Genomic DNA, 27,010 nt, shown 5'->3' on the forward strand with positions numbered 1-27,010 from the left:
CCAAAAATGAACCCTCACAATTACAGTCAACTGATTTTCAATAAAGGTGTCACAACAATTCAATGGGGGAAAGAACAAACCTTTCAACAAACATTGCTAGGAAAAACTGGATATCCACATGCCAAAGAATGAAGTTGGACCCACCCTTACCTCACACAATTTATAAAAAATTAATTCAAAACAGATCAAAGACCTAAACATAAAATCTAATCCCATAAAACTTTTAAGAAGAAAATACAAGTATAAATCTTTCGGAGCTTGTTTTAAGCAACCGTTTCTTAGATATGACACCAAAAGTGTAAACAACAACAACAAAAAAAGTAGAAAAACTGAGCATTATTAAAATTAAACACTTTCAGAGGCGCTTAGGTGGCTTAATCAATTAAATGTCTTCCTTCAGCTCAGGTCATGATCTCAGGGTCCTGGGATAGAGCCCCACATCGACATCCCTGCTCAGTGGGAAGTCTGTTTCTCCCTCTCCTTCTGCCTCTCCCCACTGCTAGTGCTCCGTGTCAAATAAATAAATAAAATCTTTTAAAAAGAAAATTAAGGGGCGCCTGAGTGGATCAGTCGTTAAGAGTCTGCCTTCAGGTAAGGTCATGATCCCAGGGTCCTGGGATTGAGCCCCACATTGGGCTCCCTGCTGGGTGGGAAGCCTGCTTCTCCGTCTTCCACTCCCCCTCTCTCACTGTGTCTCTCTCTGTCAAATGAATAAATAAAAATCTTTAAAAAAAGTGGGGGGGGGCGCCTGGGTGGCTCAGTGGGTTAAAACCTCTGCCTTCGGCTTAGGTCATGATCCCAGGGTCCTGGGATCGAGCCCCACATCGGGCTCTCTCCTCAGCAGGGAGCCTGCTTCCCTTCCTCTCTCTCTGCCTGCCTCTCTGCCTACTTGTGATCTCTGTCTGTCAAATAAATAAAATCTTTAAAAAAAAAATAAAAAAGAAATAAAAAAAAAAGAAAGAAAATTAAAAACTTTAATGCCTCAAAGATACTACCAAGAAAGTGAGGAGAAAGCCCACAGAAATGAGAGAAAATACTGGAAAATCAGATATTTAGAAGCTGGTATGTATAATATGCAAAGTTACAACTCAATAATAAAAAGAGAGGGTGCCTGGGTGGCTCGGTTGGTTGAGCGACTGCCTTTGGCTCAGGTCATGATCCCGGAGTCCCGGGATCAAGTTCCTCATCGGGCTCCCAGCTCCACGGGGAGTCTGCTTCTCCCTCTGACCTTCTCCCCTCTCATGCTCTCTCTCACTCTCTCTCTCAAATGGATAAATAAAATCTTATTTAAAAAAATAAAATAATAATAATAATAATATAATTATTAATATTAAAATAATATTTAATAAAATTATTTAAATAACAAATAATTTAAATAACTTAAATAATAAAAAGACAAATAACCCAGTTTAAAAATAGGCAAAGGAAGTGAGGAGAGATTTCTCAGGAGAAGATAAATAAATGGCCAATGGACACATGAAAAGATAAATATTCAGGGCACCCGGGTGGCCCGGTTGTTAAACATCTGCCTTTCGGCTCAGGCCAGCTCAGGCCATGATCCCAGGATTCTGAGATCACGCCCCTCGTGGGGCTCCCTGCTCAGCGGGAAGCCTGTTTCTCTCTCTCCCACTCCCCCCTTCTTGTGCTCCCTTTCTCACCATGTCACTCTCTGTCAAATAAATTTAAAAAAATATTTTTTATTAAAAATAAATATATAGATGAACTGTTTTCCCCAAAATATATAGCTCCAGAACCTCAGAATGTGACTGTATTTGGAGACACACCCTTTAAAGAGGTGGTTAAATTAAAATAAAGTCTTTATGGTGAGCCCAATCTAATCAGACTGCTGTCCCTATTAGAAGAGGAAACATTGAGTGCCTGGGTGACTCAGTTTGTTAAGCCTCTAACTTCGGCCCAGGTCATGAGCCCAGGGTCCTGGGATAGAGCCCCACATTGGGCTCCCTGCTCAGAGCAGAGCATGCTTCTCCCTCTCCCTCTGCCTACTGCTCCCTCTGCTTGTGTTCTCTCTCTCTGCATCAAATAAATACATAATCCTAAAAAAAAAAAAAAAAAAAAAAAAAGAGGAAATATAGACACTCAGAGACACACAAATGAACACCTGCACAGAGGTAAGACCACGTGAGATAAGGGCAAGAAGGTAATTACATGCAGGCTAAGGAGAGGAGCCTCGTAAGAAACCAAACCTCCCAACATTTTGATCTTAGACTATTAGCCTCCAGAACTGTGAAAAAATTAATTTCTGTTGGTAAGCCAGCTGGTCTGTGGCATTCTGTATGGCAGTCCTAGCAAACTTAAACAAAGACTAAATGAGAAAAGTAAAACAAAGTTTCTAAAAGTAGCACAAAAGAGTATCTTCGCATCCTTGAGTAATCAAAAATTCTTAAATAAGAAACAAAAAAGCAGTTATCATAAAGACAATGGATGAATTAGACTAGGTTAAATTAAGAACCTCTGCTTACCTTTTGAAATAAAAAGGTAAACCACACAGTGGAGGAAAATATTTGCAGTACATATATCTGACAAAGGGTTCATGTTCAAATATAGAAAATATTCTACATATCGAAAAGGAAAAAGAAAGATGACACCTTCTCAAACATGAAAAAAAAAAAAGCTTGAGCAGTCAACTTCACAAAAAGAATATTCAAAATGACCAATAAACACATGAAAAAGTGCTTACCCTCATTATCCTATTACCCTAACACAATGGTTAAAATTAATAAGATTGGTAATATGAAAAGCAACTGAACTCTCACACTTTATAAAGCATTAATAATCTTAAACTTAACACTGAAGTATCTGCACTGAAGAGTATTAAGTCCTCTAACTCTAACATGATTGTTAACATTTTCAAAAATATCTTACCTCTTTTTGAACAAGACTAAGTTTTTCAAGTAGTTTACATTTTTCATCAATTAGTGTAGAAAGGTCTACAGCAAGCTTATTCTCTCTTTCTGAAAAGAAAGTTCATATCATCATCATATGTAAATTGTTTTAAGTTTCAAAATTATAAATAATGATGAGATCTAGAAGAGAAAAAAGAGCTTACCCACATAAAGCCGGCTTCTAACCTGAAACAAATTTTTAACAAAAATTACATTAAAACAAATATATATTCAAGTAAATCTATTTAACTTCTATCAACTGAAAAATAACTGGTTTCTATTGCCTTAGTATGAATATGAGTTATCTGAAAGTGTTCTTTTTCCAATGGGAAAAAATGTTACATATTAAAGTCTCTCTACTGAAGAATCACATTATCTATTAGCATATTAAAGGCTCTGAAATAATTCTACCTTAAAAACACCTGTTTCATTTCATTTATCCCACTGTTCATCAAATATATTTGGCCCTCAAACAATTTCAGGAAGCCCTTAGTACCATCTCCCCCACTGATAACACTCAAAATAAAGTTTGAGAAAATGTTACCATGGATTGAACTGAGTATAAAATCTTTTTCTTGTTTAACCTCTTTCTCTCTCAAAAAATAAAGAAAAAATCCCATTTGTAAAGATAAGCAGACTTAGAGAACTTAAATCATCTACAGAAGATGTATAGGGATAAAATTTTTTAAAGTTTTTAAGTTTTAAAGTCAAAGTACAGTAGAATCAGTATTGATATAGGACTAAATTAGTGAACTGAATTATTGCATTGAGGACCTATCTCAAAAGGTAGTAAGAACCTATTAAAAAATTGAAAAACAAAAGTTAAGAGATATGGAAGGCAGAAACAGAAAGGGCAGTATCTAAAAACACAGTCCCAAAAGGAGAAAAATAAAATGTAAAATGCAGACAGTAACTTCTAGGATTTAAAAAAAAAAAAAAAAAAAAAAAAAAAAGATGAAAGACCTCATATTAAAAGATTCCAGAGAATTCTAAAACAGAAATAAGAAAAAACATTGAAGCCTAGACACATTATACTGAAATAAGAATATCAAATTAAGGGGCTCCTGGGTGGCTCAGTGGGTTAAGCCTTCGGCTCAGGTCATGATCTCAGGGTCCTGGGATCAAGCCCCACATCAGGCTCTCTGCTCAGTGGGGAGCCTGCTTCCTCCTCTCTCTCTGCCTGCCTCCCTGCCTACTTGTGATCTCTCTCTCTGTCAAATAAATAAATAAAATCTTAAAAAAAAAAGAATATTAAAAGATTCTAAAAGCTTCTACAGAGAACAGATCACTTATGAGTAACAGTCACACTGACATTAGACTTTTCAATAAGTAACATTAGACATAAAAAGACAAGGAATTAAGGGTTTAAAGTATTAAAAGGACAGAACTTTGGACCAAAAATGTTTATAGCAAACAAATTATGATTCCAATGTGGGAGCTTAATTCGAATATCCTCAAGCACTCAAAATAAAGTCTCAGAAGGTTTGCCATACAAAGATCTACACTAAAAACAACTCTGAAAGAAGTATTCAAATATGGTAAGAAGTAAATCTAGGCAACCCTGCAAGAATACTCCCATTAAGAGTAACCAAATACCTTGGTAATATTTTTGCTTTGTTGTAATATTTTGTTCAGCTCAGGTCTTGATACCAGAATCTTGAAATTGATAGCCACTTCGGGATCCCTGCTCAGCAGAGCCTGCTTCTCCCTCTCCCTCTGTCCCTCCCTACCACCCACCCCACCCCACCACCACTCATAATCTTTTTCTGTCTCTCTTGAGCTTGCTCTCAAATAAATAAAAACTTTTTAAAGATAAATAAGCACAGATCAAAATAAATAAATAAAATATAAATGTAAGGTTTTAATATTAGTGTAGTATACTTCTACAAAAAAAGTCTTTAAAATTTTTACACTTAAAAAAATTCCTGAGTTCACATTTTCTAATAGCCACAAATTAACATGAGAAATGCACTTAACAATAAACTAACTTCTTTCCTTAAAATAAAAAATATGTTTCTCATATTAACTGTTCAACCTTAAGACACATGAATATTCTCTTAATATTGGTTACTTACCGACCGAAAACTTCTCCACAAAAACAAGAGAACAGCAAAAAATCCAAAAACACCTGCACATATCACCAATTCCCATGGAAAACCATAGGAATTTGGTCTCATATCTTCAGGCACTCCTGCCAAAACCTTCAAGACAAAAAAATTAACTTCTCAAAAATGCACATTTGATAAAAAGTATTGATTACAAACTGTTATACATGGAATGTTTGTGTTCCCCAAAATTCATATGTTGCAACCTAATCCCCTGTGTAACGGTATTTGGAAGTGGGGCTTTGGGGAGGTGATCATGAGAGTACAGCCTTCGTGCATGGGATTAGTTCCCTTATAAGAAGCCACAGAGACTTCCCTTGACCTTTCCACCATGTGAGGTAATAATGAGAAGAATGAACCAGGAAGTGTGTCCTCACCAGACACAGGATCTGCAGCGCCTTGATCTTGGCCTTCTCAGCCTCCAGAACTGAGAATAATGTTACTTATTTAAGCCACCCAGTCTGTGGCATTTTTATTATAGCAGCCCCCACAAACTAAGACATAAGTAAGTACAAGTTTATGTGTAAACACTATTAACACTCTTTTCATGAAATGGGCTGCCAGACTACCAAACAGAAGGTATCACAGTATATTTTTCAGGCAATTTTCAATCACCAAGTGATGAAAAACAGCACTGGTAAAATGCAGTGATGTGCAAACTGGAATTCTACAGAGACACCTCAGAGCTTCTGAAAATAAGAAGCCAAAGGAAAAGAATCTGAGGTCAGGCCATCTAAACCTGATATCGACCAGTTTAGGTTTTATGTGTGGAGTATACTGGATCCCATTTATGTTTTCCCCCACAGTGAAGGAAAAAAATAGATCTGAAGCTTAAGAAAAAAAGGTTTGAAAACCACAGATGAAGCTTTGCGTTTGGAATCTGAGTATCTCTACCCAACTTCTGTGGCTCCCTTCTCTTACCTGTCAGGGGAATAATGCAGCTTCAACATGCAGGGCAGGAACTCAGTAAAGGTAACTATTTCTATTAATCCTCCTTCAAAGACCATGATCCTGTAACCATGGTCTTTCCACACAACTTCTCTCCCGAGCAGGTCTTTGGTACAAAACAGCTTAAGGCTTTTATAGTTCCTCCTATATTTCATCTTTCCATGGGTCAGTTCATTACTCATCCTCACCCAATGGGGTTATTCTTTTGTTACTAGGCCCCATATACTACTCAATCACAGAAAAGAGAATGGTAGGGGGAAAAAAGAAAATGTCCTTTTGAGAAAAACCTGAAGTCTAATCAGGTTTGATTTTTTCCAGGGTTCAGTCCTTTATAGGCTCTTTCTACCTAGAAAAACACCTCTTAACATCTATTCTCCTCAACAAAGTCTGCTTTATAACCCTGATCCATATAAGTACTCCTTCCAAATCGCTATCTGTAGTTCATTAACCTGCATGCCCAGTGGGACACCTGCTTAAGATTCTCTCTCTAAGAAAGAAAGAAAACATTTCCACAATACTGTTTCTTGTCCCCCCTGCGACCCCTGGACCAAGTAACCCTGATGACGCCTGAACTCACCGTACGCAGCTTTTCCAGGACTAGCCCAAAGTACGACTGAGGGCCAGTCCTGGGCTCCTCCATGGCGCCAACGTCGCCTCAACTGGAGTGGCCGCAGCCAGGGCCTGGCGTAGCCACAACAATTGGTATAGAACACGGCGGCTCCGGGTCCGGAACCCAAACCTGCACCCGGCAACCGGAGCAGACCACTGCGGAGCCGGTTGCGGGGGGTTGCTGTTGGGAACCGCACCAACGAGCCTCACGTGTCCAATGCTGCCCACCCGGAGAGCCTCGCCCCTAGTTATGCTCTACGTCCTGAAGATCCGAAGGTCCAAGCCCGTCTCACAAGGAGCCCGCGACCTGCCCTCTCCTCGCGGTCCACTCCTCGATTTGGTTTCGGCCAGGCCGGAAATATGTACAAAATAAAATCATCTCTTGTTCCACAATATGCTTCTCTTCCTATAAACTCTACCTCTGTGAATGAATAAGCTGCCATGGCCAGAAACCTGGCAGTCATTCTGGACTCCTCCTCTCTCTCACCCTTCCCATCCAATCAGCAAGATCCTACCCATTTTAGCTCTTAGCTACTAAATATTTCTCCCATTCAGTATCCTCTTCTTTATCCCTACTTGACTACTATGTCATCTCTCCCGACACCATTTCTAGTTTTGTTCTCCTTACATCTAACTCACATACCACCATCAGGAAGCTACTTAAACCAAAAGTCTAACCACAGAAATTCTTCGAATGCTCTCCAGCACCCACATCAACGGGAATCTACTTAATGTCTCTAACAGGCATCACTGCCCATCATTCCCTGAGCCTACTCTGTATTCGAGTAAAACACTTCTCTGCACATACAGTGTTGTTTCCTGTCCCCTCTGCTTAACCTATTCAGTTAGCCTGGAAAGGCTTTCCTACACAGTCAGGTGGATATAATCTCTCCCACCCCTCACTTTCCCTAGCACTTTCTGTGTATGATTTGGTAAGCAGTTCATCAGTTTCTACTTTGCGCTATTTCTTTTTTCTTCTCTCCCTTAACAGACAGCATGACACCAGTGGCCCAAATTCAGTCCATTTAAATTCTCCACAGAACTGTCTCACACACGCAAATACACACACACACACACACACACAATCACTAGATGCACTGGGTTGAATGACTGAACACCATGACAACAGTACTTTTAATTTCGGTTACAAAAAAACAATCCTTATAACTGACCCAATATTTTAAAAGACTTGATTTTTAATGCAAACATTTTAAAGCACTGGCATATAAATACCCCTCAACGTGTCAGCAAAGACACATAAACACTAAAGAGAGAAAAATCTACACAACTACACAAATTAACCTTAAAAAGACTAAAAACATTTTGAACACTGGGAGTTCAGGATCTCCAGATTTTACACTAGTACGACCTTTTACATTAACAACACCCAGAAAGATGCGAAGAAAAATGTCACTTAGGGTAAAGTATCTAGAAAGAGCATTCTTTATTACAAGAAAACACAGAATTACAATCCTAACTTCCCGTCCAGGTTTTGGTGTCCCTTCAAGACAACGAGAAGTTTCATCACTAAATGGAATTCATTTCCGAGGATTAGTCCTCAAGTTTCTCACAGTCGAGAGAACCACGTGTCATTGACCCCTGTTCAAAGCGAATAATGTGACGGACAAGCTATTCTTTTTAGGAATCCGAAAACATTTGACACACCTTTGCAAAATCCTGCTAGGTAAATGTTCTCTTCACCTTCGGGATCTCCAAGTCCCTTTCCAACACACACACACACACACACACACACACACCCCAGCAGCCTGCGAACCTGGCTACCGCCTCGGACACACGCAGGAGCCCGACAGCAGGTGAGAGGACTAGCTTCAGGACCTCTAACCACCGCCACCAAGACCGCAAAGCCAAAAGTCTGCTGCTTCCTTCCCCGGGAGGTTCCTGCGACCCCTGGGCCAAGTAACCCTGATCGCGCCTGAACTCACCGTACGCAGCTTTTCCAGGACTAGCCCAAAGTACGACTGAGGGCCAGTCCTGGGCTCCTCCATGGCGCCAACGTCGCCTCAACTGGAGTGGCCGCAGCCAGGGCCTGGCGTAGCCACAACAATTGGTATAGAACACGGCGGCTCCGGGTCCGGAACCCAAACCTGCACCCGGCAACCGGAGCAGACCACTGCGGAGCCGGTTGCGGGGGGTTGCTGTTGGGAACCGCACCAACGAGCCTCACGTGTCCAATGCTGCCCACCCGGAGAGCCTCGCCCCTAGTTATGCTCTACGTCCTGAAGATCCGAAGGTCCAAGCCCGTCTCGCAAGGAGTCCGCGACCTGCCCTCTCCTCGCGATCCACCCCTCGATTTGGTTTCGGCCAGGCCGGCGCGGGGAGGCGGGGACGCGAGGACGCGGTTAGTTTCCCCTCCCTCTTCGCGCGACGTGTCCTTGCCTCGCGCTCTTAAAGGGGCTGGCGCGGGACTAGGCGAAGCCCAGGACCGTTGGTAGTCGCGGGGCTCGAGGCAGACACAGTGGGATTGGGCCTCAGGCTCTGCGCTGTGGTGTGGGCCGCACTGCCCAGAAGACTAGGGCAGTGGCTGAGGACCCCCTTATGTCAGGTGGCCGCGGTAGCGGTGAGGCTTTTCTTAGAGGCCCCTAGGCGTGGAGCCCCGCGGGGTGAGCGCAGCGCGGCCCACTCGATCGAAGGGTGGAGGCCAGGTCTTGTACTAGCCCCCAGCGCTTTTCCCTCGCTGTCAGTCAGGAGCCTACCTGCGCCCGGGGCGCCTGGGTGGCTCAGTAGGTTAAAGCCTCTGCTTTCGGCTCAGGTCATCATCCCAGGGTCTTGGAATCGAGCCCCGCATCGGGCTCTCTGCTCAGCAGGGAGCCTTTCCGCCTCTCTCTCTCTGCCTGCTTCTCTGCCTACTTGTGATCTCTGTCTGTCAAATGAATAAATAAAATCTTTAAAAAATAAAAATAATAATTTAAAAAAAAAACTTAAAAAAAAAAGGGCCTATCTGCACCCCACTGAAGCCCAGCGTACCCTGGGGGATGCTGCCGGCCCAAGGAAACCGGCGCCGCCGTCATTCCAGTCAGAATATGGCCTGCAGGGCCCGTGCCTGTGCGTCCTGCCAACCGCGTCCGGACTTCGGACTTTGGACAGGAAGGCGTCGCGGGTCAGCTGTGGTTTGGGCACAGTTGAACCTCTCCCACGCAGGAGAACATCGATCGCGTCTCCTCTGCCCAGAGAGATTGCAGGGGTTTATTCACTTCTACCTAAGTTACCTGGGCACTTGCTAGGCAGAACTGTCTTAAATACCAGGAGCTCCTAGTCACCCAAACGCTAAAGCAAACCCCTGTGGACTTTGGCTGAGCGACTGGTGTTCTCCTCCGAGAAGAGGAGCTAAAAGTAGCGCCTTACGGTCTAAATTTAGGACCCTATTCTTAGGTCTGTTGAATAAGGTATGGAATGCTGGATTTGTTCATGGGAGACTTTTAGCTGACATAGGTGTAAAGGATAACCCCTAAGGCTTACTTGCCAGCAATAATTCTCAACAAACTCAGCCTGCTACAAGTCCTCGGTGAAGTAACAAAAGGAAGCAGATTCTTCTTCCTAAATAAATCACTCAGGAGAACTCAATAGTTGAACAAAATCTTAAATCCTCAGCAAATTTCCCAAATGCAAACTGTCAGCAACAGAACAGTTGTCCCAAAAAGAATTTTTAAAAGGCCCAGGTTCACAGCAATTGATTTTTAGGACCAAAATGGGGCCTTAGTTGTTTGGAACTCAAAGTACACTCTTTTGCCACATCAGCCTGCAGAGTTTCCAGGAACTATCAGTATCAGAACGCAGCAGAAATTGCTTAATAATTCTCCATTTTAAAGGTATTATACAACCTTCCTATATGTTGGACAGTGTGCATTGAAATTATGTGAATAGCTTATTAAAGTCAAAACAAGCATAACAAATTTTATATTTAAAATTTCTGAGTCATAGAACAATGTATATCAATTAGAGTACTGTATCGATAAAAGAAATTCTTCAATGTCTGAACATTTTCAAAAAACTCTAGAATCATTTTCAACTTTCAGGACTTATTTAAAACCTAAAATGTTTTTTTTAATCCTTCTGCCCACCCTAAGGCAGTCTGTGCCCTTTTCCAACTTTTCAATCATTCCATTCCAAATATAAAAACATAGATTAGGGACAAAATAATAAATGAAATTTTAAAAAATTTAAAAGATTCCCCCATAACAAAAGGCAGTAAAATTTCAACTTAGTGCCAGATTCAAACCTAATTTCTCTTCTATACACTTAATAGTCATATAGAAACTTACCTCTTCCTCTAGATCGTTCAATTCCATTTTTTAAAAAGTTCATGTTAAAATATCTTAATGTGTAAATAAAGTTCTACTAAGCACCTCATATCCTTGAAAAAGATTTCAGATTCTCATACATCTGCTACACTCCTGTTTCCACACTGACTGTGATCCTGTTTTGACACTTGTGTGGTAAAGGGGAGCTGTAGGTGGAGTTGTGACTACCAACACAGAAGTCAATTTCATGGCCGTCACTCCTGATTAAATATGTTTTTTTTCTAACATATAATACACATTATTATCCTCATAAAAATTGCAATTGAAAAGAGATTTCCTGAGTTTAATAACTGATAAAAATTAAATGTTTTGTTTGATAGTCTATTCATATAAAACACATTATTTTTACCATGTAAAAGATATTCAAAGATTGTTCTCAAATAGACATGGGATTTTGCTGTCTTATGTAGACCTGCTTTAAGGGAACTGGAGAGCAAATGTTTTCAGTGTTAATGATAGCTACTAGGAAGCATCCAAGAACACTGGAAACATGCTAACAAGTAAACCTTGTCCACAACCCAGAAACTAATTTCCCTTAGGAAGGGCCCTGTTGCAAGTCTGTAGCTACTAGTTACACCCATTTAAAGGCAATGTCATGGGCTATAGAATCTAGTCCTTTGGAAGAAAACCAAACATGCTGAGCCACACTTTCATTCTCTGTACTAGTGATGTAAGAGTTGTTCTCAGAACATATTGAATCAGGAGTTACCTGCTGAACAAGAGCTGGGTAATTTCCTTTGTTAATTCCACATATAAATGAAGCATTCTAATTAAGAACAGATAAATGTTAGAACTCAAATAACTTCCTCTTTAGTTATAAAGTAGATAAGAAGCAGTTTTAATTCCTATTACTTAAACAATTCAAAGAAAGTATGTTGTGTACAAAATCTAACTGAAATTACTAGCAAATAGAAACAATAACCTGAAACATTTACTCAGAAGAAAAGGAAAACTTTTCACGTAGATTTAACTGGAAAATTGCTCAAATTTTCCATTTACTGCAGCTATTCAAAGCTATATTACAGGAGCTTAGTAGATGCACTAAGATTGTTAGAATTCTAGGTCTGGCAAGAATTCTTCAGAACATTTAGTCCAAACATTATGAACTTAAAGCCCTACAGAGGCCATACAGGTGAAATAAATGCAGGGAAATGAAGAATTTGTGTCAATTCAATGCAAGTACGATTCCTTGAGCTTCTTATTGCCATCTGAAAATGGGAGACTATATATTATAGTCTTCTAGTTTTTCAAGACAACCCAGAAATTCAGACTTTTCTATCAACTCACCCTTTAAATGTTGGTGACTTGTTCTTAATTTTTTAAACAACACACAAGTCCGTTTTGACCAGTAGCCTGTCATCTAGTCTCAGCTTCTGATATTAGAGTTTTAAACCTGAGACTGCCCTCCAGAATAAATAACTTCCCAAGGTCACAAGATAATTACCACAAATTTAAATTCAATATTCCCCTGTCTAAAAAATTTCAACGAAAATGGTTAAAGTAAAATGTGTTTGACTATATTTACTGAGTCTACAAAAATAAACATACTTCATAGCCTTTATTAAATAAGCACTTTATATGAGAAGTGAGTATGGCATACTGGTTAATAAATTATTATTTTTTAATTTAGTATCTTCACTAGTATAATTTGTGGGGGGGAGGGATGTGTCAGTAGGACATATCAGTATAGAATTAATTCCATGAGGAGATGAAAGTTTTATTACAACATTTTATAATCATCATTATTATTGTTCTTCTTTTCACTTATGATGGAGCAGATTTCTAAGTAAAGTTTTTAATCAGTTTTAAGACCAAATCATATGGGGTAAATTAATCACTTCTCTGGGCTTATTTTACAGGTAATATCAACTCTCTAGAACCTTAGCAAAGAAATAAAGTGAGGAGGAAGCCTCTGAAAGCAAAATGATACAGTTTTCACAGACTCTTATCATAGTCACCACCATCTATCTACCTGGTCACCCAGACTAGAAACCTGGTAAGTTATCTATACTTTTTCTATTTTCCTCTCCATCCACATTCAATCAATCATAAAATCCAGTGAAATCTATCTACAAAAGATCTATCTAGTTTTTCCTTCCAATCATTTTAACAACCACCATCAGCTATTAGACCAAAGGTTAAAAAATGTGTCTGGTGGGCCAAACTTGATCCGCAGAACATTTTTTCTGACCTGTATGGTATTTCCTTTTAATCTGAATATTTGCCAGCATTCAAAATCAAGAGATTTCACACAAAATATCCAGATTTCCAGCTTATCTTGAAATATCAAAAGATCTGAGGGCATCTGGGCGGCTCAGTGGGTTAAAGCCTCTGCCTTCAGCTCAGGTCATGATCCCAGGATCCGGCTCTCTGCTCAACAGGGAGCCTGCTTCTTCCTCTCTCTCTGCCTGCTTCTCAGCCTACTTGTGATCTCTGTCTCTCAAATAAATAAAATCTTTAAAAAAAAAAAAGAAAGAAAGAAAGAAAGAAAAGAAATATCAAAAGATTTGGCCAAACCAGGCCAAAGATAAATAGTAGCTACATCCTTTGGAGAAAGCATACACACTCTGTTGGTTACAATTCTCATCTTTACTTCATTCATTTCATTTGAGTTTATATACCTTGATTTAGACCTTCACCGTTTATTTCCTAAACTAATGCAATAACTTCCTGACCAGGCCTGCATTTGGTCTTTATCTGTTTGCTGAAGATCAACAAACTTAAGGAAAAGTTAAAAAAAAAAATCCTTAACAATATCCATGCAACAAAACATTCCTGTAAGAGAAATCTTACAGGTAAGATTTCATGGAAAGAGAAACATTATGTAACATTTGCATAGGGAAGATTCTCTCAAACATCATTTTCAACTACTGCTATATTTAGAAAAATATATAAAATTAATGCAAAAGATTTACAAGGTCAACTTACCCTTTCTGTAAGAATTATAATTGGTGAAAATGCAGAACTCATAAAATCACAAATGTCAATTTGAAATAAATATTTCAGAATCCAACACTCAGAAGCATCTTCTGTCAATTTATAAATAAAAATAAGTCAACACCTGATGTGAGGTAACTTTTAAATCTAATTTATGCCTTAATTGCTGCATTAGAGAATAAATAACTTTTTTCTTACCTTCTTGAGAAGACAAAAAGTAATCAGTTGAAACCATTTGACTGTTTGGCAGGGTATTTTCCACAGATCTGTCTATTTCTGCCTGAGTATATCCTTCAGTACCTAGTAATGTTTTTGATTTTTCATCATTACTTTTAGAAGATGAAGTTTTGAAAAGTACTTCTTTATGAATTCTCCTGGGTGATTCTATTTCAGAAGCCATATCTGCAAATAAAATTAGAAATGTTTGGGTTTTTCTTTTAAGATTTATTTATTTTAAGGGAGAGAAAAAGAGCATGAGCATGCATTTGGGGAGGGGCAGAGGGAAAGAATCTTCAAGGAGACTCTCCACTGAGTGGGAAGCCCCCACACACACGGCTCCACATGGGGCTCAATACAGAATTTAATTCCACAACTCATGAGATCATGACCTGAGCTGAAACCAAGAGTTGGACACTCAACCAACTGAGCCACCCAAGCACCCCTGGAGTTCTTTTAATACTTGCTTTGTTGTGGGCTTTCCTTTTGGATTTTGTTTTGTTTTGTTTTCTTTTAGATTTATTTATTTATTTATTTGATAGACAGAGAGAGATCACAAGTAGGCAGAGAGGCAGGCAGAGAGAGAGGGGGAAGCAGGCTCCCCGCTGAACAGAGAGCACGATGTAGGGCTCCATCCCAAGACCCTGGTATCATGACCTAAGCCAAAGACAGAGGGTTAACCCACTGAGCCACCCAGGTGCCCCATGACACTTCTTAATGGAAAGAATTCACTAAAATATAAATTGCAGCCTGCATTAGTTCCTACTGCTAATGTAATAAATAACCACACATTCAGTGACTTAAACAGTACAAATATATTCTCTTACAGTTCTGGAGTCCCAAAATCAAGGTGTTGGCAAGGCTGTGTTTCTTCTGTAGGCTCTAGAGGAGAATCTATTTTCTTGCCTTTTCTACCTTCTGGAGGCAAGCTGCATCCCTTAGCTCATGGCCCCTTCTTTCATTTTCAAAGATAGCACTCTCCCTTACTCTGACCCTCCTTCCTTCCACCTTTAGCAAATCTTGTGATTATATTGGGTCCACTAGGATACTCTCTCCATCTCAGCATGCTTAATTTTTTTTAAGATTATTTATTTATTTATTTATTTGACAGACAGAGATCACAAGTAGGCAGAGAGGCAGGTAGAGAGAGAAAGAGGAGGAAGCAGGCTCCTTGCTGAGCAGAGAGCCCGATGCGGGACTCGATCCCAGGACCCTGAGATCATGACCTGAGCCGAAAGCAGCGGCTTAACCCACTGAGCCACCCAGGTGCCCCTCAGGATGCTTAATTTAATCATATCTTCAAGTCCTTTTTGCCATGTTCAGTAACATAGTCACAGGGTCTGGTAATTAAGACATGAACCTCTTTGAATGGTCATTATTCAGCCTATGCCTTTTCTTTATTCTTTTACCAAGGAAGAATTTTTAAAACTATATACAATTCTATTCTCTACATCGTTTTCTTGTCCTAAAAACTACTTTAAAAAAAAAACTAACATAACTGTCAACAACTCTATTGTGCTAATAGGCTTGTTACTAAGAGTAAGATACTAAATATCTCTATATAGAATTTCATTCCTCTTAGATACATTTATTACCTTAGGAAGTGTAATATTTAAATGTCATTGAAAAATGTATATTGCTGCCATTCAAGAAAATTGGTAAGAATAGATTATTCTTACTTTATCTGTTAAAGAACCAGGAGTCAAAATGACCAATATTATTTATACTATCTACAGCCTACCCTTTTTTAAAATTTTTATTTATTTATCTGATAGAGAAAGAAAGAGAGATCACAAGTAGGCAGAGAGGCAGGCAGAAAGAGGGGGAAGCAGGCTCCCTGCTGAGCAGAGAGCCTGATGTGGGGCTCAATCCCATGACCCTGAAATCATGACCTGAGCCGAAGGCTGAGGCTTTAACCCACTGAGCCACCCAGACGCCCCTCCAGGGCAAATTATCATTATTTAAGTTATTTTAGCAATTAAGCAAAGATTAACACATTAAAATAATGTTTTATATGTTTATGTTGGCTCAGTAGAGGGAAAATACATATATTTTAAGTAGAATATAAAGGTAAAAATCTTCAAGATATTCTCATTCAACTGTTAGTAAAATACATGCTTCCATGAGTATACAGAGTTATATACTTGTTTTCTTCTTCAGACCCAATAACAGCATAAAGTTGTGCTGAGAAATCAAATTAAAATCAATAGTAAATTGTATTTTGGATTTCATTCCTATGCTATGAATGAGTATAGCAAAGGCAAAATTACACATTTCCTTAATTTGGTGATCTCGTGAAATTGACATACTGCTTCAATAACTGCCATAAATTTCTGAGAAGGAACTCAAGAAATTATAAATCTTACACAGCTTTTTTTACAGAATTCATAAATCTATACTGGAAGAGAAAAATTTTATATTATCCAATTGATAATATGATCATCAGGGAAAATATGTTTTATTTTGAATTTCAGCATAACAAGGCTGATATTTATTTAAATAAATAAGTATTGATATTTTATTCAAATAAAATATTCCTGATTTTTCTGATTTTATGCTACATATTAAGTATTTAAATGATTTGTACCTTTAATGACAACATACCTAGGTTCAAATTAGGAATGAAGATGCACGTGCACATCTTTTGGAGAACTCTCATTTTAAAAAGATTATCTGGGGCGCCTGGGTGGCTCAGTTGGTTAGCCATCTGACTTGGGCTCAGGTCATGATCTGGGGATCCTGGGATCCAGCCCTGAGCTGGGATTCCTGCTCAGTGGGGAGTTTGCTCCTCCCGCTCTCTCTGTCCCTCTCCCCTGCTTGTGCTCTCTCTCTCTCTCTCAAATAAATAAAATCCTAAAAAATAATAAATTAAAAATAAAAAGAATTATCCTTCCCCAAAATTAATTGAAAAAAGTTTTAATTTGTACCATGTCAAAATTTCCCACATTTTTATTGTTGGATCATATATTCATAAGCATACCATATCTAATAGTCATTTATTTTAAAACAATTCAATTTTCAAACATAGTTTAAACTGATCATTTGATTGAATTAACTAATCAGAGTTTAAGGGGAAAAAAAGTTTTAACAAGTCCTAGCCTGAAATTTAGTATTCAGGTAAACTGTGGGATTTACTTCTGTTACTTTTTAAGATAAGAGGAGGAAAGTATCAATGCAGTTCCGAAAAGCAGTATTAAAGAGTAGTAAGAGAATTATTCAGTGTCTAATTTTGCACTTTCAATTACAAATTTAACATAACACTTTGATGCAGTCATTTATTTGGCATTGTTCAAAAGATGAAAGTCCCAAGTAAGCAAACTCGTATCAGTAATTTAATAATGCCACCAGTGGACATTAAAGTAAAAACTGAGCAATTGGGGGCCTGGGTGGCTCAGTTGGTTAAGTGTCTACCTTTAGCTCAGGTCATGATCCCAGGGCCCTGGGATGGAGCCCCACATCAGGCTCCCTGCTCAGCGGGGAGACTGCTTCCCAGGTTCCCATCCCCCTGCTTGTGTTCCCTCTCTCGCTGTGCCCCTCTCTGTCAAATAAATAAGTAAAATATTTTTAAAAATTAAAAAATAAATAAGTTCAATTGGAGTCCTTTTATAAAAGTTATTAATATTTTAATATAAATAACTCTTCCCTAATTTATCTGTTTTGTAAATACCTATGTCAGTATATTAGTTTTTCTGTAAATCTGTTTTTCCTGGGTCTCCGACTTTCATAAATATTGATTTAAGATCAGTAATTCATTTTTCATGAACTCTTTCTGAGTAAGGCAAATTTTCATTTGCTATTTCCTAAAAGAGTTGTTGAAATTATCTGAAAATTTTGGCTGTTGTAGCTCTTTTCCAAGAACCAAAAAATTGGGCCTGTAGCTTTATCTGAATTTTTTTAAGTATTCCTTTTTAAAAACAAATTTTACATGACCCCAGGTTATTTTCTATCTAATTAATACCATAATATTTTGGAATAATATACTTTGTTTATATAGAATGACATATCTTTTTTAGAAACTTAAAGAAATTTCTGAATATTTTCACAAAAGTCCCTCAAAACTAGTTATAATTGCAAAATTGCCCTATTCTCATTTGATTATTCTTGAAGTTTTCATATTTAGAAATTCTCTTAGCATCACTAATGAAATAATAAATAAATTCTACTAAAGTCATATTCAGGCTGTCCTTGAGTTTCTATACATATATTCTAAAATATTTTCATATATCTGTATTTTGAACCTTCTTTATTTCTGGACCTGATGTTGTTTTGCTTTATTTTAGTCTCACTTATTCTTCCTAATTTCTCTTATTTGCTTTTTCATAAATATTCTTTTAGGAACTAAAAACTGTAAAACAAAATAACTTCCTCTTTAGCCTTTGGCATCATGTCTTTAATATTTTTAGTCATTAAAATGCATCACAGGGGCGCCTGGGTGGCTCAGTAGGTCAAGTCTCTGCCTTCAGCTCAGGTCATGATCTCGGGGTCCTGGGATCAAGCCCCACATCAGGCTCTCTGCTCAGCAGGGAGCCTGCTTCTCCCTCTTTCTGCCTGCCTCTCTGCCTACTTGTGATTTCTCTCTGTCAAATAAATAAATAAAATCTTAAAAAAAAAAATCACACCTACATCTTTCTCATTTAGAAAAGGGTAAGACTCTAAGTCTACATTCTGATTAAGGATATTAAGTAAAGAGCCACATTTTGGAGAATATTAAGAAATGACATATAGTTCTGGAAATTCAAGAAAATCAACCATTTCTGATGGAAATAAATGTGTTTTCTGCTGAGTTTGCAACAGTGTTGATCTCTTCTTGTGAAAGGTTATCTGTCATTCTAGGGTTCAATCGTTCCTGGATTATTGGCCAGCATTTACAGAGTTTCTAATCTATCCATCACAGAGACATCAGAATGGAGATGTGAGAAAGTCATGTTATATAATTCTTTACTTAAAATAGAATCCACAGGTTTTTAATCATAGGAATTGCGAAATATCTAGACATCGAGATCTAGAAGTATCCTCTGATACTCTGCCCTCTTCCACTGCCTACTGTTAAGCTACCAGAATTGACAGAAAACCATTCAAATATAGTTACACTGGGATGTTATTAATGAGCTAAAAAGTTAATGTAAATGAGCAAAAAGAAATCTTCATTTACCAAAATAGAAAGTCAAAGGACATCATCAAGTATAAATCAAAGCAGAACAATATAAAGGTTTTATTCAGAAAATAGAGATAAATACTAAAAGAAATTGGCTAAGAGATAAAGAAAGAGAAATTATTGTCTCTGGAACAGAGGTGAGAGTAGAGATGGACACAGGGAAAAATTGTTTTTTGTTTAAAAAGACAAAAAAAAAGACTTAGTACTAATTATATTTTAAAACCTGTTTACAGGGGCACCTGGGTGGCTCAGTGGGTTAAAGCCTCTGCCTTTGGCTCAGGTCATGATCCCAGAGTCCTAGGATTGAGCCCCGCATCAGGCTCTCTGCTCAGTGGGAAGCCTGCTTCCTCCTCTCTCTCTCTGCCTGCGTCTCCGCTTACTTGTGATCTCTCTTTCTGTCAAATAAATAAATAAAATTTTAAAAAAAATTAAAAAAATAAAAATAAAACCTGTTTACATATATTACTTCAATAAAAATAAACACTTATTGCAAACTATCTTAAGATCTTCTTGGAATATCTGTATATCTCCAATCATTCCTTCTTCCTTGGTATTTTATTTTATAATATTAAGATCTTAGTCCCAGAGTAAACCAGAAGTTAATAAACGGTAGTTAATAAGGTTATTGTTGATTATTGAGTATTTTGAGAAACATGGATTTCTGGACTTTTTTATCTAATTTGTACTTACAAAAACAAATTATGTTTAAAAAAATTAATTATATTAGGGGCACCTGGGTAGCTCAGTCAGTTAAGCATCTGCCTTCAGCTCAGGTAATGATCCCAGGGTTCTGGGACCTGGGATCAAGACTCATATCAGGGGGCGCCTGGGTGGCTCAGTGGGTTAAGCCGCTGCCTTCGGCTCGGGTCATGATCTCAGGGCCCTGGGATCGAGTCCCACATCGGGCTCTCTGCTCAACAGGGAGCCTGCTTCCCTCTCTCTCTCTGCCTGCCTCTCCATCTACTTGTGATTTCTCTCTGTCAAATAAATAAATAAAATCTTAAAAAAAAAAAGACTCATATCAGGTTCCCCACTCAACAGAGCACCTGTATTCTCCCTTTCCCTCTGCTGCTTTCCTGCTTATGTGTGTGCTCTCTCTGTGTCAAATAAATAAAATCTTTTATAAATAAATAAGTTTATACATACATACAGTTATAGATATTTTATACCAACCTGACTGACTGGATCTGCTTTTTAGCATCATAGCTTTCATATTATCTGTGTGATAATTTTCAGCTGAAAATTCTTCTGTTTCATCATTTTCAATTACATTATCTTCATCCTGTATCTGTTCAGAAAATGGCAATTCTGTTTCCTTTGGAATGTCCTGGAAGTTCCAAGGACTGTCCAAATTATATAAGAACTTTTTAAAATATGGTAAGGTATCAGAATCATCTATTTTCTCTGGGGCTCTTTCCTTGCTTACTTGATCTTCAGTTTCCATAATTTTTCTTGTTTTTATTTCTTGTTCCTTATTAGGGTCAAATTTGCTTGTTGGCAGATGTTCATGTTTATCTCCTCCATATCCTTCTTCACTTTTTCCATCATCTGATATAATTTCATCTTCATTGGTATATACAAAGCCCAACATACCAAAACCAAAATCAAACCAACTTGGCTTGAGAATTGAGGTATCATTGGCAATTGCGTCTTCTTTTTCTGTTAATATTTCTGTGCATGGAACTGTGGGTTCTTCTTCAGATGATATGGAATTAGGAACATCTTGTAATGGTGGATTGCTTTCTTTTGACAATAATTCAAGCCCTGTATCCTCACCTCCAAAACCTAAATAACTTTGAAAACCACCCCCAAACCAACTAGTGGCTTCAGGACTGTTAATGTTCTCTGACTCAGAACCTAGTTCAGACTGTTTCTTTGGCACTAAATCAAATTCCAATTCAGGTTCTTGCTTTTGTTCTGTTTGGGGTTCATCATTATTTAATTCCTCTAGGTCATTCTCATCTTCTCCTCCTATTTTTCTACTTTGAAATGAACTTTCTTGTAGAGGTTCAAGAACTGATTCAAAAGTCTTTCCTTCAGCGAGTTCCCTTCCAAATCCAAACCATCCTTTTACTTCAGCTGAGGATGGTGAGATGTGATCCACTTCTGGAAGAGAATCCTCTTTCATACTTCCAGAGTCCACTTCTTCCCAGTCTTTTGATTCACTAGTACTTCTTATATCTTCACGAGCTTCTGATGATGGAAATTGATCTTCAAACAAAGTACTTTCAGAAGCTGAATAAAATCCAGATTCTGTCTGAAAATCACTTTCATACACACTAGACTTTTGGTCTTTATCTTCTTCATATAGATATATATTTTTGCCATCATCACTGTTTAATTCACTGTCTTCATTTTCAAATGTGTAACTTACTCCAAGAAGACAAAGAAAATCAGATTCCTATAAGAGAAAAACTGATTGACATACATATACTAAAAATCCTTGTTTTTCCCTAAGTCACTTAAGATAGATGACTATGATTTTCCCAAGACCATACAACTAGCTCAACAGCACAACAAAAACTAAAATCAGATCTCCTAATCTCAATCATTTATATCACAACTGACTCAGGGTCAGTTATATAAATCTAAAAGAAAAATCAAGGCTTTGAGTATATTCTGAAAATAAACTCTTGATGAAAAGGCCTACATGTCCATAAAATCTTGCTTCTTTTAAGAGTGTACTAACCAGACACATGCAGCTGTGTGGTGATTTGAGAGTGGAATTTCACAGCACATAGCCACAGATCAGACAGCCCAGAGACTCTAAAGCCTGAAGGCCTTCTTAAAAGTTGCACTACAACATTTAGACTTTTTTAATTGAGATACGGTATATAGCTAATTGCGGTAGAGAATCCTTTTTCATTCATAGAACAACTGAATCAGCAAGAAGAAAAATGGTGAAGTTAATATTTTTTTAAATTTTGCTTTAAGTAGGCTTCACACCCAATGCGGGGCTTGAACAAGAGTTCAAGAGTTTCATACTCTACCAACCAAAGTTATTATTATTTATTTTCAAAGTTATTATTTTTTAATCTGAAGGTATAAAACAGTGATATGTAGTTCTCTTTGGATATGATCATTAGGAAATGAGAATAAAGTTCAGAATTTTTAAAGATTTTACTTATTTATTTGACAGACAGAGATCACAAGTAGGCAGAGAGGCAGGCAGAGAGGGAGAGAGGAGGAAGCAGGCTCCCTGCTGAGCAGAGAGCCCAATGTGGGGCTCGATCTCAGATCCCTGAAATCATGACCTGAGCTGAAGGCAGCGGCTTCAACCCACTGAGCCACCCAGGTGCCCCAAAGTTCAGAATTTTTAAAAACTGAACTTCAAAATTGAAATTTTACAATGTTCTAGGCACTGCAGTATAATATGTGATTGAGAACAGATTCTGGAGCCAACCATTTGGGTTTAAATCCTGACCCTGACATTCACCTCTGTGAACTTGGGTGAATTATATGACATTTTTATGTCTCATTCTCCTCATCTATAAAATGAGGATTATGACATATGGTATCTTATGTATCTATCTTATATGGGTGTTGTGGTGTGAGGATTAAATGAATGAAGTGCCCAGAATAGTTAGTAACTGTCTGTAGTAAACACTAGCCTCACCCAGCTCAAGTTACACCAGCCCAGATGAGCCAGTAATGTAAGGGTAAAAAGGCCCAACACCTTGCTCTATTCCAGGCAACTCTTGAAAGGCCATCCCAGGTTCAGAGTTCCTTATGGAATCAACTGAGACCTTTGTAGCAACGGCATCACAGTTTAACTTCTCTGTCCAATCCTGCTTTTTTTTTGGTCCCTCACAGGTGTTATTCCTAAAAGTACTCCCCAGTAAACTTCTTGAGTACAAAGGTCCTCCTCAGAGTCTATTTCTCAGGGAACTTGACTAAGAATGTAGGGCTTCTGTATGCTTCCTATGTGCTGTACACTGTGCTAGGTGCTGAAATTCTACAGTAAACAAAAGAAAAAAGTGAATTGTGATAAGTGCTGGGGAGGAAATAAACAGGAATCTGTGATTAAGATGCAGTAATCCCACAAGAATCATCATGGATGGCCTCTCTGAGGCTCTGATGTTTACGTGGTGATAGAAAGGATAAGAAGAAACTAGCTAAGTGAAGAACCTGGGGAAAGCATTTGAACCAGAAGGAGCAGCCTATTTGGGTCTCTGGGGTGGGAAAGTGTTTAGCATGTTCCAAGAACAGTCAATAAGCGAACGTGGCCAGGAGCATAGTAAGTGAGGAAAGAGCAGTGTCAGGTCATTGGGAAGGGGGTGGAGGACGGGAGCAGATAGTGTAGAGCCAGGGTGAGGAGCAGGGGGCTTGATTCTAGGTTCATTGAAAAGCCATTCACAAGCTTTAAACTAAAGGAAGGACAGCTGAAGTTTTGTTGGTTTTTTTGTTTTTGTTTTTGTTTTTGGGGATTTTTTTGTTTGGGTTTTGTTCCTATGAGATCCATTACTATTTGGAAAATGTATTGGAAGAGGACGAAGGTAGAGTCAAGAAGATCAATATTACAGAATTTTAATCAAGAGATGATGAGGCCTTGGATTAGGGCTATAGAGAGAGTGAAAATGACAAGAAGATGATGTATTCCAGATATACTTTGGAGATAAAACTGACAGGACCAGTAATTATACATTGAACTGACTGTTAATCCCAGAATTTATACTGAGAAAGAGCCAGATAATAGACAGTTTGCATGATTAGGCGGACTCATCTCACATTGACCTTATTTAAATGTCCTTAACCTGGAATCTGAATTAAATAGGCTAATCAAACTTACTTTTTCTCATTATCAAGCCCAACATTATCAAACCCAACACTATCAAGCTCATTTAAAACTCAACAGAAGGGACGCCTGGGTGGCTCAGTTGGTTGGACGACTGCCTTCGGCTCAGGTCATGATCCTGGAGTCCCAGGATTGAGTCCCGCATCGGGCTCCCAGCTCCACAGGGAGCCTGCTTCTCTCTCTGACCTTCTCCTCGTTCATGCTCTCTCTCACTGTCTCTCTCTCTCAAATAAATAAAATCTTTAAAAAAAAAAAAACTCAACAGAAAAAGAAATTGTACAGATATGAGATCTAGAGAGAGTGAGGGAAAATAAATTTTGTCCCAGTAGTATAACACTAATAAAAATTTCTAATACTTTTATAGCACTTACTAAGTGTTATTCTATATGCTTTACATATATTCATCTTTCCCCAATAAATTTATGAAGTAGCACTCTATTATAATCATCATCCTCATTTTACAGTTTAGAAAATTAAAGTATACAAGGCCACAGTCAGTCTTTGAACTCAGTCCAGACTCTATCCTGCTCTCAACTACTTTACTCTACTACCTGTCTGTAAATTTTTCAGAAAGTAGTATGCTGTCATCAACTTTGTCTTACCTCATTCTATTCACATACTCAAACTATTCTTAGATTAAGTTCTCAGACCAACTATTTTATATATTCACTACACAAGATAATTAACCAATGGACACTTACACTACAGAAAGCTGTTTAGCCAAGAAATTATAAATTAAATTAACAACTGAAATGTTATTAATACTCACTTTAGTTGATATCTCAACTTCCTCAGATATGAACACCTCTTCAATCTGTACTGCATCTCTGGGGAAATATCCAAAGTCCTTTCCTTTCTACCAAAATGAAGAATAAAGATCAGCAAGGAGGAGTGGTCGAAGCTATAGTAACTATGGAGCCTAATTTTGCCCCATATCCTTGGCTTTCATCTATCTCAAATCACAAACATTAATTGGCTTTCATTTACCATCTAAAAGAAAGTGAGTGAAATCATATTATTTTATTTAATTTTAAGTAATCTCTGTACCCAATGTGGAGTTCAAACTTAGAACCTCCAAGTTCAAGAGATGTACACTTTACCAACTAAGCTGGCCAGACACCCCTATTATTCAAAAGAATAGTACTAAATTGAGGGAACATAGAGCCAAGTTGTAAAAGACCACTTTTTCAAACTTCTGAAGGAAAACCGTCCCACACACCCGATTTTGTTCCTTTTCATGTTTGTCAATGACCTTCCTTACAAGTTGGACCCCAGATTCACACTGTAAACCGGGGATATCAAAAGGCAAAGGAATGGTGGCAGTAGCCAAGCCAGATGGAGCTGTGACATATTCAACATTTTCAGGATGTCAAAATGAAGTAAGAGGTTTAAACACTGAAGGACTAAGATGGATTCATGAAGACAGCAGAGATCTATACATCTTCCTAGGAGGATTTGGTTCCATTCAACTTTTCTGCAGCTACCTTGATAATAGGGATCTTCTTAATCCAGTTCAAGTACATAGAAGATGTCCCCCAAGAGTGAAGGCTTCACCACCCCACTCTCAGTCCATTTCCTATCCGCGGCAAAGTTTAAAGGCCATGTTTTGGTCCCGTGATCCAGCACCACTACACCTCAATGCTGGCTCTTCCAGCTCGGTAGCTGCTGCAGCTATTTACAACCTAATAGGCTGTGGGTGAACTCTGCAGTGTGGTTTCTTGAACAGCTTCCTGCCTGGACTAAAACACCTAATGCATGGAACTCAGCATGCTGGAAACTTCACCCTAGCTCCATACATTACATGCTGCTTTTGTGTGGAACTATCATTTTCACACACAGAAACCAAGAAAGAATGCTTTTTTTTTCTCTTGTGATACCTATGGTGTCATTTATCTTACAGCTGCATTGGTTGCCTCTAATGTGTTCAGAGACTGGCATGTGTAAGAGACCATAAGCAGTAAGGAATCTTTGGAACTGCAGAAGTCAAATAATTCTGGCCATTGACAGTCAGGGGTTGAGTCATATAGCTCCTGATGCTAAAAAGCAAGATAGAGTCAAACAGAACCTGCTCCTTCTAATAGTGATCACAGAGGCTACACAACAGAAAAATCTGTTGCATGTTCCATATGGATATGATGTATGCATCAGGTTGGTCACACTTGTTCAGCATGGGAGTAAAATTGGTTATAGCATCTTTTTATTATAAAGTATAATGATACCATCAGAGATACACGTTTCCAACTGAAAACACTAATCATTAATTTTCCTGTTACATATTTAGAGAGTTTACTTAGGCTTCTAGGAATTTCCGTGTAATAGGACTTTGGGCCAAATAAAAGGCTCTCTCCCTTGTTGCTGTTGTTTTTCATGAAAAATTCACACACATACCTTGATTCTCTAGGCTACTCATCTCTCTGAGGATCTCTTCAGTAAGAACTCTATCCCTGGGGTGCCGCAGTGGCTCAGTCCATCTGCCTTTGGCTCAGGTCATGATCTCAGGGACCTCGGATCAAGCCCCATGTTGGGCTCCTTGCTCCACAGAGATTCTGTTTCTCCCTCTCCTCTGTACCACCACCCCTACCCTGCCCATGCTCTCTCTCTCAAATAAAGAAATCTTTAAAAAAGAAGAAGAAGAAGAAGAAGAAGAAGAAGAAGAAGAAGAAGTCCTTTATGTACTCAGAAAGACATGTCTTTTTTTTTTTTTTTTTTTTTTTTTTTAGAAAGACATGTCTTTTAATCTGATTAACTAAAACTTGCCGGTCTCTCTTAAACTTAGCCATTGGCAGCACCATGGGATCACTGGTGTTGCCTAGATATCCCATAATCTCCACCAGCACCTCTAAATTTTATTCACCAAGTAAATATAAAACTTAACTTCAAAAACTCTGCATGCTATGTAAAAATAATTTCAAAGCACTCTTAGTTCTCTATCCCAACCAGAATGCCTTCCCAAAATACTACTTTTGTATACATTTTGGAACCAAGATTGAACATGACCATTTTTGTTTGTTTAAATATGTTAA

The 27,010-nt window shown here is 38.3% G+C and overlaps 1 protein-coding gene across 12 annotated transcripts in view; it reads right to left on the bottom strand.

Annotated features, from left to right (window-relative positions):
• The window catches only part of MIA2 (MIA SH3 domain ER export factor 2), an 85,818-nt gene that overhangs the window by 55,219 nt on the left and 3,589 nt on the right, over positions 1–27,010 (bottom strand). For 4 of the 12 annotated variants that reach the window (XM_044231921.1, XM_044231922.1, XM_044231920.1 and 1 more), the window contains exons 3-9: positions 24,757–24,843; positions 20,366–21,593; positions 14,020–14,223; positions 13,813–13,913; positions 4,979–5,104; positions 3,068–3,089; positions 2,884–2,972 (exon numbers count right to left, since the gene is read on the bottom strand). In XM_044231921.1, coding sequence (XP_044087856.1) covers positions 2,884–2,972; positions 3,068–3,089; positions 4,979–5,104; positions 13,813–13,913; positions 14,020–14,223; positions 20,366–21,593; positions 24,757–24,843 — 1,857 coding nt within the window. Of the gene's footprint in view, positions 1–2,883; positions 2,973–3,067; positions 3,090–4,978; positions 5,105–6,533; positions 6,871–8,508; positions 8,831–10,845; positions 10,997–13,812; positions 13,914–14,019; positions 14,224–20,365; positions 21,594–24,756; positions 24,844–27,010 lie in introns of those variants that run through there. The other 8 variants (XM_044231931.1, XM_044231928.1, XM_044231927.1 and 5 more) reach the window with 6 other exon arrangements.

This window comes from Neovison vison, chromosome 13 (genome assembly GCF_020171115.1).
Source record: "Neovison vison isolate M4711 chromosome 13, ASM_NN_V1, whole genome shotgun sequence".
Lineage (NCBI taxonomy): Eukaryota > Metazoa > Chordata > Mammalia > Carnivora > Mustelidae > Neogale > Neogale vison.